At 37.0% G+C, this 12,033-nt stretch overlaps 1 protein-coding gene across 1 annotated transcript in view; it reads right to left on the reverse strand.

The window, feature by feature from the left end:
- Positions 1-2,856: 2,856 nt before the first annotated feature.
- Positions 2,857-12,033, reverse strand: part of Dars (aspartyl-tRNA synthetase) — a 77,161-nt gene continuing 67,984 nt past the window's right edge. The window contains exons 14-16 of the mRNA XM_013517491.1: positions 11,190-11,301; positions 10,984-11,055; positions 2,857-3,507 (exon numbers count right to left, since the gene is read on the reverse strand). Coding sequence (XP_013372945.1) covers positions 3,416-3,507; positions 10,984-11,055; positions 11,190-11,301 — 276 coding nt within the window. The 3' untranslated portion in view covers positions 2,857-3,415. The remainder of the gene's footprint in view (positions 3,508-10,983; positions 11,056-11,189; positions 11,302-12,033) is intronic.

Genomic DNA, 12,033 nt, shown 5'->3' on the forward strand with positions numbered 1-12,033 from the left:
CATCCTGAGAAATATTATTCATCAATACAAAATCCCACTCTGTTAAGACATGTACCAACTTGGATGAATCTCAGAAGTTATGCTTAAGTCAGACACAAAACTGCTCCATTTTTACAGGCAAAAACCCAACCTTTGGTTGGCGGCTTTGTTTACTGACTATAAACATGCACAAAGTAACATTTGTGGGTAATGGAAATGATTTAGCTTGATTATGATAGGTTGACTGCAAAACTGATCAAATTGCACAGTTCATGTCAGTGAATATTATTGTATATACCCAAATAAAGCTAAATATTCTTTTCTTCAGTGTTGGGAAGTAAACCCAGGGCTCTGGGCAAAGGATCTACCACTGAGCTACATCCTAGTCCTAAGTATTTTTAAAAACAAAAATAATGGTAAATTGAAGTGAGTGATTAAAAACAGTATTTATTCCAGAAAACGTATTAAGAATTTCTATTATCGTGGCCTGCTATTCTCAGAGTTAAAAAAGAATCAGAGCTAATACAGAAAAAGTAGCTGATAAACTCTAGTCATTTTTAATGGAAATCTTTAACAAATAAAATCTCCATTATCCTGGTAAAGTGCATCTATTATTGAAAACCTATAGAACCTGCCACACTTTAATCTTGACACTTTAGAAATATTTAAAATTAAATAAACCAAGACAAGCATTCCTCACCACTGCTTTCATTCAACACTTGACTGAAGAATCTAACTAATGCAATAAGCAAATATTAAGAATCAGATAGAAGCCGGACGTGTTGATGCACGCCTGTAACCCCAGCACTCAGGAGGCTGAGGCAGGAGGATTGTTGCAAATTCGAGGCCAGCTTGGGCTACACAGTGAGCTCAAGGCCAACCTGAACTGTATAGCAAGACCCTGCCTCAAAAAAAAAAAAAAAAGAATCAGACAGAAGCCAGGTATGGTAATGAATACCTGTTATCCCAGCACTCTGGGATAACAAGTTCGAGCCCACCCTAGGCAACTTAGTGAAACCACCATCTCATTTTTTTTTTTAAAGAGCTAGGGATATAACCTAGTATAAATGCCCTGGGTTCAATCTCCTGTACAGGAAAAACAAAACAAAAAAGCATTAAATTCATATAGTAGGGTAGGAGAGTGCATAGAAAGCTGTAACGGTATCCATAATTTCTTTTCCTCCTTAGAAATATTTGAAACATGAGTTGATAAAGCTGGGTGGTGTGGAGGGCTGTCCATCCTCTCATGCTGCAATGCAGCTGGCATGTTTAAAATGCTTCACCATCAAAATAATCAAGTAAGACTATTGTTCAAGATTTTATTTTATTTTGAAAGAATTTACAATTATGTGAAATTGAGAACAGCTCTAGGGCCATTATTATACTATTTTAGGGCCTAGGAATCACAGTGTAAAAAAGATGGGCAGCAGCTTTTTGAGTTTTTTGAGACAGGGTCTCACTATATAGTTCAGGCCGACCTTGAATTATGTAGCCTAGGATGGCCTCAAACTCACAGAGATCCCCCCAACTCAGCTTCCTGAGTGCTGGGGTTACAGGCACTTGCCACCATACCCAGCTGGTTGCAGTTTTGATGATCAGCTCTAATTGCCAACTTGACTAGACTGAGACCAATCCACCGATGCTGAGCTGAAATGTACCCAGGCGGGGTCCAGTCAGAGGTGGGTCACTGGGCATGCTTTTGAAGGGTTTCTCTCTCCAGCACTGTTCCCCTGCTCTGCTTCCTGGCTGCCACGAAACAAGTACCTCGTTCCATCATGCCCTGACACCGCGATGTTTCTGCCTCAGAGCCAGCCAGCTGTGGACTAAATCCCTGAATCCACGAGCAGAAATAAACCCTTCCTCCACGAACTTGTGTCGGGTGCGTGGCTGCACAGCAGTGGAAAGTTGACTGATTCAGCAATTCAGTTTATTTTTGGTTTGAATTAAATCCACAGAACACTTCTGGGTGCCTACGCAAGACACTCTAGTATGATATGAAAGACAGAAACACTGAGTTTCTACTTTTGAAGACCTCATAATCTAGATGGTAAAATAATCAATGTTCCTTTTAATTCTGAAAATGTTAGGCAGGTGTTTATGGTCCAGGGGTGGCTTCCTTTTATCGCCCTCCTATTCTTCCTATTTTTTCTTTTTATGGAAATATCTGCATTACACTGTGGAGTTACTTTTCACTGTGAAATTATCATTAGCATCTATACATGTAACATAGAAGGAAGATATTTGTAACTGTTAATTCTTACATAGAAATATCTTTTGGTGGGGAAGACAGGAGTGTATTTCAGTGACATTTACTAAGTACTGGTACCAATTAAGAACAAAACAAGGAAATCCTGCAATATTCCATGTGAAATGAACTCTTAACCAACTCAAGCTTTAAAACCTCTTTTCACATCCATTTGAACTTGTATTTTGATATGAATACACATTAAATATTTATCATTTTTATTTTCTGAGACAGGGTCTTCCTATGTGTTGCAGGCTATCTTGAACTTGCATATGTAGCCCAGGCTGGCTTTGAACTCAAAGTGATCCTCCTGCCTCAGCCTCCCAAGTGCTGGGATTACAGGGGTGTGCTACCATGCCTGGCATGTGCTTTTAGGCACTTACATAAAACAGCCATGCAGTTTTTCCTTTCCCAAGGTATAAATGCCTCAAAGCAGTTATAAAATCAGACTGGAGCTGGGCATAGTGGGCCATGCCTGTAATCCCAGCACTCTGCTGTTGGGCAGGAGAAATTTTTAAAAAGGTCTAGAGATGTAGCTAGTGTGATGGCTCTGGGTTCGTACCCCAGGGCCACAAACGAAACCAAACAACACAACCTCAGACTGCTGCAAGGTTACACAAAGACAAACTACATTAGTTTTAAAATTTTATTGAAATTCAGGATCAGAATTTAACAATTTAATACAATATTATTTTGAATATTTTCTAGTCAGTACTTTCATTCGCTTTACATGATTCCTGGGTGTAAGTTTTAAGAACTGATACTCTCTAATTTCCATGAGTTGCCAATTATAAATTTGTTAAAATCTTGGATACTTCTCCAACTGTTCTTATCTCAATGCTAAAAGTTTAAAAAGTCAGTTTGAATATTGAAAATATAAGATGTCAATACTGAGGAAACCATAATGTAGAAAAAAATTGCATAATCTTAACTTTAAAACTCCTGTTAACATTTAGTGTAGTAATGTAATATAAATTTTTAACATAACCATATGAACGTCTCATTAAAATGGTCAAGTATTTCCTACCGAAGCATCCTTGAAGTTATAAAAATCTGTTGTAAGTTGACCTACACTGACTAAATTCAAAAATAATAGTGGCACTTTAGATAAGGTATTTACTCTGTTGTGCATCTTCAGTACCTAAGGAGAACAGCCTGGTCAGTAGCTTGCTGGAAGTACACAGCGCAGCTTTAAGGCGTAAGTCGCTTGGGGTCCCGAGGGAACATGGAGGTCTGACGCACGTTATGCAACCCCAGGAACAGCATAGTCACTCGTTCCAACCCTGGAAACACAAAAATGGTCATTAAGTCCCTTTCTGAAACGCTCTCAGTGTCTTGAACTTCTAATATACTATTGTTCAATAAAACACTCCTCCTGTATTTGTCTAAGAGATGTTGCTCGAGTGGGAGGACTATCTGAAATCTGTAAGTGGCTTGAGGTCTAAAATGCGAACTGCAACAGCAACATCCAGAAATGAACAGAATCTGGTTTTTTATTTCTCTGTCTTTTTGAGACAGGGTCTCACTATGCAGTTCAGGCAGGCCTTGAGCTCACTTTGTAGCCCAGGCTGGTCTTGAACTTGCAACTATCCTTGTGCCTCAGTCCCTTGAGGGCTGGGATTATAGGCGTGTGCCACCATGCCCGGTGCTTGAAGGTGCTTGAACAGAATCTATGATGTAAGCAATTAAAAAAACAAAATCAAGCAAATCACTTTATAAGCCTGCAAGTCTCAAATGATGCAAATTTCACAATATTCAGTTCAGACAATGACTATGAGAGTCATAAACTTGTTCAAGGAAGTTTATCCATAGCCACCATGTGTGGCTCAAATTTTCATCCACAGATGTCTTTTATTAAAAAAACATCACTAGAAATGTTCTCTTGGCCAGGTGTTGGGTGAACGCTTATAATCCTAGCACTCTGGGAGGCTAAAGCAGGAAGATTCCATGTCCAAGCTCAGCCTGGACAACCTGGTGACTGAGACTCAGTCTCAAAATAAAAAAATATGTGAATTATTGAGTACTCTGAGAGAAAGCAGCCCTAAACTTCCCATTAAAATTTTTTTTAAAAAATGTAAGTTTTTTTTTTTTTTTTTTTTTTTTTTTTTTTTGTTTTGGTACAGGAAATTGAGCTCTATCTCCAGCTAAACTATATATTAATATAGCAGTGTTGTTATAAGTAAAGGTTGGTAACAGCCTGCAAACCCACAGATATGAAGCTGATTAACAAGACTACTGTATCCTTTCAATGAATTCTATATAGATTTAAAAAGATATCTTTGATACAGAAAAAGTTACAAAATACGTTTTAGAAAAACAAGGTTATCAAATGGTTTATATCACATGCTACATATTTATGTTAAAAATATTTTCTGGAAATTGTCTTATGTATATGTAAGCACAGTATTTGCAAAGGTAAGCTAAAAACCAGAAACAAGGGTTTCCTGTGGCAAGGTAAATGCACACTGTTTAGTGTCTTTTTTCTTTTTAAATTTTGAGATGAGATCTCACTACTACCTATACCTAGGCTAGCCTCAAACTTGCAATCCTCCTCCCTTAGCCTCCCTAGTAGTGGGGGTTAATTTGTACCATGCTTTTTTTCAATTTTTTTTTAAAATTTTGTTAAAATGCACATAACATAAAATATACCATCTTAATAATTTGTAAGTGTACAGTTCAGTGGCATTAATATACTTAATGGTGTGAAACCATTACCACCTTCCATCTAACTTTTTAAAAAAATTATCCTTTTTTGTCAGGGTAGGTGGGAGGGACAGGTCTAAGCTAGGCTGGCCTCAAATTCAAGATCCTACTTCAGCCTCCTGAATGCTGAGGTTACAGAAAGGGACCACCACACCTGGGAAAATCTACCATCTTTACTGGTCTTGGTTTGCTATTTTATATATTTTTCCAACTTTGTTGCTAACAGAAGCTTTTTAGTTTGATTCTGCTTCAGTTGAGTATTTTTGCTTCTGTTGCCTTGGCTTTTGGAGAGAATATATATATATTTGCCCAGAGAGATGTGAAGAAGCTTTTTTCTGCTGTTTTCTTCTAGCAGTTTTATAGTTTCAGATCTAATGCATGCTTTTGGTTCACTTTGAGTTGTTTTTTGTGTATGAAGTAAGGGTTTAATTTCATTCTTCTGTGCTTAGATTTCCAGTTTTACTTTTTTTTTTGGTACTGAGAATCGAACTCAGGACCTCGTGCTTGCCAGATAGGCATTTATGCCATGGAGCTGTATCCCCTGGTCCTCCAGTTTTACTAACACCATTTACTGAAGAGATTGTCTTTTCCCAATGAATGTAAATAAAGTAAGATTCATTTTGGGCTCTCTAGTCTGTTCTATTGGAGTGAATCCAGGGCCTTGCTCATGCAGATAAGTGCTTTATCACACCACTGAGCTATATCCCTATCCCTTTTTATTTTTTAAGACACTTGCTAAATTTTGTAGGCTGGCTTTCAACTTGTGATCCTCCTGTCTCCTGAGTAGCTGGAATGACAGGTGTGTGCCACTGCATCAAACTTATAGGTCTATTTTTATATCAATGTCATAGCTTTAAAAGTTAGTGCCTTAGTTATAGACAACAGTAGTTTTCATCTTGGCATTTCATACATGCATATAATGTGACGCGATCAGTTCTGCCATGTTATTTTCATTACTATAGCTTTACAGTATATTTCAAAATCAGATAGCATGATGCCTCCATCTTTGTTATTTTGGCTCAAGATTCCTTAGGCTATTCATTGTCTTTGTTTCTACTAAAATTTTAGAAAAAGTTTTTTCTATTTCTGTGAAAAATTTCCTTGCAATTTTTATGGGGATTACACTGCATTTGTGGACTGCTTTGGGCAGTATAAACACTTAAAACATACTAATTCTTGCACTCTATGAACGTGGGTTTTGGATCTTTCTGTTTGTATCTCCTTTAATCAACATTTTATATTTCTCAATGTACAGATTTTTCTCTTATTTGGTTAAACTTTTAAGTACTTTTATCTTTTTTTTGGTCTTTTTAAGAGAGGGTTTCACTATGCAGTTCAGGCTGGCTTTGCACTCACTTTGTAGCCCAGGCTGGCCTCAAACTCACTGCGATACTCCTGCCTCAGCCTCCTGAGTGCCGGGATTACAGGCATGCACCACCATGCTCAGGCTATTTTTATCATTTATTCGTTCATTTTTCAGTACTAGAGATTGAGCAAAGCACCTTGCACCGAGCTATTTTGAGATAGGATCTTGCTAAGCTGCTAAATCGCCCAGGTTGGACTTGAACTTGTGATCCTCTTGCCTCAATCATCCAGGTGTGTGCCACCACATCCAGAAGTATTTTAATTTTTAGATGACAAAATAAATGGGATTCTTTTTTGATTTCTTTTTTGGCTAGTTTGTTGTTAGCACATAGAAACAGACCCACTTTTGTAGGTTTTATATTCTGAAACTTTACTAAATTCATTTATTAGTTCTAACAGTTTCTTGTAGATCATAATGCTTTTTATTTTGTAAAACTGGAATTTTATGCCCATTAAACATGAGCTCTCCATTTACTCTTGTCCCAAATCTCTGGCAACCACCATTCTATCTCTATTTCTGTAAGTCTGATTATTCCAAAATACCTTATATAAGTACAAGCAGACAATATTTTCCTTTTTGCAACTGGCTTAATTCACTTAGCACAGTGTCTTAAAGGTTCAGACTAAAACTAGACCCATGTCTATCACCATGCACTAAACTAAATTCAAAATGGATCAAAGATCTAAATATTAAAATAGAAACACTAAATCTGCTGGAAGAGAAAGAAGGAAGAAATCTTGAAGACATAGAGTTCATGAACAAAAACCAAACTGCACAGGAAATACTTCAAAGAATCAACAACTGGGACCTCAACATATTGAGAAGTTTTTGCACATCAAAAGAAATCACCAACAGGGTAAAAAAAAAAACCTCATGAATTGGGAAAAAATTTTAGCTGACTGTCTCTCAGACAAAGGACTTCTATCCAGAATATATAAAGAATTAAAAAAAACCAGGCCCCCCCCCCCAATTGAAAGGCCCAATCCAAAAATGGGCATCTGAGATGAATACACACATCTCAGATGAAGAAATACAAATGGTAAATAAATATACAAAAAAATGTTCAACATCACTGATTATTTGAGAAATGCAAATTAAACAACACTGAGATTCCATCTCAGCCCAGAAAGAATGGCTATCATCAAGAAATCAACCAATAACAAATGCTGGAGAGGCTGTGGGAAGAATGGAACACTTCTCCATTGCTGGTGGGAGTGTGGACTGGTGAAACCACTGCGGAAATCAGTGTGGTGATTCCTCATAAAACTAGGATTAGAGATCCCACTTAACTCAGCTATTCTTCATCTGGGTACTTTTCCAAAAAAACTGAAAACATTTTACCACAGCAATATATGTGCACCCACACTTATAGCAGTGCAGTTTGTCACAGCTAAACCTTGGAAACAACCCAAATGCCCATTAACTGAGGAATGGCTAAAACAAGATGTGCTAGTTTTATACAATGGAGTATTACTCAGCTATAAAAAAAGATCAACTCAAGGCTTTTATAGGTAAATGCATGCAACTAGAGACCATACTCGTAAGTGAAATAAATCAGACCGCATGTGTAAACATTGTATTGTCTCCCTAGTGTAAGAACATGAAAGAGTAAATAAAACTTGAAAGGTACAATAGATATTGTGAAAGGGAAAGAAACTGCTCAAAAGGAAGGAACAACCTGGATGAGGGAAAGGAGAAAGGAAAGAAGGAAGAGGAAAAAGATATATGTTTATACAAGGATAGCTGGGATAATTGTACTGCTTATGTTTATTGGTTTACTGGAAGGAACAGTTAATGCTTAATTTTTTTTTTTCTTGACCAATTTTGCATGCTTCTATCTGGTAATCTACTAATTTGGAGATAACAATATGTAATGTAACAACCATTGCTGAATTCCTACCATCTTGTTTAGTGAAGCTCTGCACCATTGCTAATTTTTTTACTACTTTTTATTCTCTTTAATTGCTTGATCAATCTTGCATCCTTCCATCTGGTAATCTGAGCAACTTCGTTACAGATAACAATATGTAAAAAAGAACCATTTTTAATTCCTATCATCTTATTTGGAAATCCTGTATCATTTTTATTGTTTTTGTCTTTGTTACTGTCTTTCTTTTCTCTTTAAAGAAATAGCATCTTCAAGATTCATTCTTGTACTGCATGTAAAAGTTTTCTTTTTTTCTCCCTCTCAGTATTAGTGACTGAACCCAGGGGTGTTCTATCACTAAGCTATATCCACAGCCCTTTTTATTTTGTATTTTGAGATGGAGTCTTGCTAAGCAGCTCAGCCTGGGCTCAATTGTACTGCTGATGCAACCCTGTCTCCCATGTACCACGGTATGCAGCAAATTTCTTCCTTTTTAAGGCTGAGTAATATTTCACTATGGGTATATACAATTTGATCATCTATACCCTGAAAATCTAAAATGTTGCAAAGCTGAAACTTTTTTTTTTTTTGTACCGGGAATTGAACTCAGGACCTTGTGCTTGCCAGGCAGGCGCTTGTGCCACTGAGCTATATCCCTGACCCAGCTGAAACTTTTAAAACATTATGCAGCACTCAAAATATTTTGATTTTGAACTATTTCTGATTTGTGATTTTTGGATTAGGGACACTCAAGTGGCACAGTCTATGCAAATATTCCAAACCCCCCAAAGCTTCAAAATCTGAACCATCTCTGGCTCAAGCATTTCGGATAAGGCATACTCAACCTGCGTCACCTTTTGCTTGTCCATTCACCTACTGACGGTCGTCTGGGTTGCTTTCCTGTTCTAGCTAATGTGAATGACGCTGCTATGAACACAGTGTGTAAGCATTTTTTGAGACTCCATTTTCAGTTCTTTTGGGTGTATTTGCAGAAGGAAATTGTGGATCATATGGTAATTCTATTTATAATTTTTTGAGGAACCGCCATTCTGTTTTCCACACAGACTCTGCCAATCCACATTTCTACCAAAAATATATAAGGGGCCTATTATCTCTTCATTACTGGCAACACTTGGTCTTCATTTTAAAACAAACGAACCGGTGGCTATCCTAATGGGTGAGAAGGAGTATGTCACTGAAGCTTTTATTTGTATTTGCCTCGTACCTGAGGATGCTGAACATTTTTCTGTGTGCTTACTGACCCATGGGAGAATGTCTAGTTAAGTCCCTTGCCAACGTTAAACCAAGTTGTTTGGGTTTTTTAAATTTTTAAACCGAGTTGTTGGGGTTTTAGTGGCTCTCTATACTCAAGCCAGCCATCTCTACCAGATATATGACTTGCAAATATCTGCTTCTATTATGTGGGTTGCCTTTTTACTTTATTGATAATTATCTCTTTTTCCTCTCCCTTTTTTTTAGTGCTGGGGAAGAAACCTAGCACTCTCCGCTTGAGCTACATGCCCAGCCCAGTAACAGGCTTTGTTTGTGGATATGAGCTATCACGATGTTTCCTAAGATAGCCTCAAATTCATCATCCTCTTGCCTCCATCTACCAAATAGCTGGGATTACAAATATGTCTTGCTATACCCAGCTTGTTTGTTTTGGTGCTGGGACTAAAATGCAGGACCTTGTGCATAACTGTCATTTTTTTTTTATTTTTCTGAGACAGGGTTCAGGCTGGCTTTGAACTTACTTTGTAGCTTAGGCTGACCTTGAAATCACAGGGCTCCTCCTGCTTCAGCCTCCCAAGTGCTGCCATTACAGGCACCATACCCGGCTATAATTGTCTTTTGATGCCTAAAATTGTAAAATGTTCAGAAGTCCAATTTACCTATTTTTTAATTGTTTTATATGTGCCTTTCATGTAAGATCCAAGAAATCAGAGCCAAATCTAATGCAATGACAAGTCTGCCCTGAGAGCTTTCTTTTAAGAATTCTACAGTTTCAGCTCTTATCTTAGGACTTTGACACATTTTGGGTTAAGTTTTGTATCTCCTGTTAGTAAGGGCCCAATTTCATTCTTGTACATGTGCGTATCTGTGTTCTCAGAACACTTGAAGACTGTCCTTATATACCCTTTTTTAACTTGACATTTTTGTAAGCATATTTACTACCTATTTACTGTGCCCCTATCAACAATAAATAAAAACTTCAACAAAGCCATACATTCAGAATTCTTTTTAAGACTCTGATACGGACCTTCCAAAGACGAGTTAAACACTTATTTACAACACAGAGGGAATGATTTACATATACTGCAGAAGAAATCCTACAAGGATTTCTATTGAAGTGAAACGTTACACTTCAATAAACAAATTACAGCTAATTTTGAGGCACAACTTTAATTTGGGTTAATGTAAGTGTACTAATGGGTGGAGAGAGAACATAGGACACTCAACTTTTACAAATTTGGTTTCTAAACTCTCAAGAGCTAAAAAAGGAGGCTAGAACCTTAACAGAAACACACACACACACACACACACACACACACACACACACACACACACACACACACAAAGTATTTTTGTAGGGCTGGGGATCAAACCCAGAGCTTCATGCATACGCCTAAGCAAGTGCTCTAACAATGAGCTTTACCCTTAGTCCTACAATAATATCTCAGAATGTACAAACTAGCTGTTCATTTTGTACTGTGGAAATCGCATTTGTACTTAGTCATAATTCTCTTTAAAAATTCTTATGATTCAACTTTGCATTACACTTAGCACTTGTTAACATATTTGTAAGCAATAACAGAATATTACCAATGCCTCCACCAGCATGAGGAGGGGCTCCAAAGCGGAAGGAATCAATATAAGCCTTAATTTTCTCCAAATCTACAAGAACAGAAACAAAACATGTATTTTATCATCTTATTTGAGCTTCAAAAATGACCCACAACAGCTACTACTATTCAATGTTTCAAATGTATTATTTTCAGAATATACGCTCTAAATATGCATTTGTGTACCAATGCCATGATGTAAGGCTCTTTCTGTCAGCAACTGCGGATCATGGATTCTTTGAGCTCCTGACAATATTTCTTCTCCTCTCATGAACATATCATAAGAGTTAGACTGTTTCTGCAGGAGAAACAAAACAAAAACACCACTTTTCAATTGTTATCACCCTTTTCCCTTATTAAAGTATGTGCAAAAAATCTGTGCTGCCTGGAGAGCAAGTCTATGTTTCTCAACAATCAACCTTTATTTATTTATTTATATATTTATTGTTTTGGTGACAGTGGAGACTGAACCCAGGGCCTGTGCACTGAGCTACATCCCCACATTTATTTTTTATTTTGAGACAGGAGGGTCTCACTAGGTGGAACCTGGCGTGTGCCACTGCACCCCACTTAGCACAACCACCTTTGAAGAACATAATCTGTTTCTTTAAAGTACAACTACTGAGACGTGAATAATTTCTTTTTTGCTTATATCAGATTTTGTGAAACAAAACAGTAAAAAAAACCCATAAGACATTATTTAGACTATTAAGTCCTAAAATACAAAGTGAATTTCATTTCAAGGTTACTAAGATGATCTGCTAAAGTTTGCAAATCCCTTATACATTCTTCCTTATAAATATTCAGAGAAATGATCTTTAATATAGGTTTTCAGGACTAATTTGTCAAATGTTCAAATTTCACAATATCATTTTCACTTGCAGCAGCAGACACCAGCAGTAAAACATGTAACAATGTGCCTACTGAAATTGTAAATTATTAATGACGATCATTACTTGCACTATACAATCTGACATGATGACAATAAAGTTTTCCTTCTTTCCCAAATATATTATTTAAAACCAATGTA

The sequence above is a fragment of the Chinchilla lanigera genome, unplaced genomic scaffold (genome assembly GCF_000276665.1).
Source record: "Chinchilla lanigera isolate Chin_1 unplaced genomic scaffold, ChiLan1.0 scaffold00039, whole genome shotgun sequence".
Taxonomy (NCBI): Eukaryota; Metazoa; Chordata; class Mammalia; order Rodentia; family Chinchillidae; genus Chinchilla; species Chinchilla lanigera.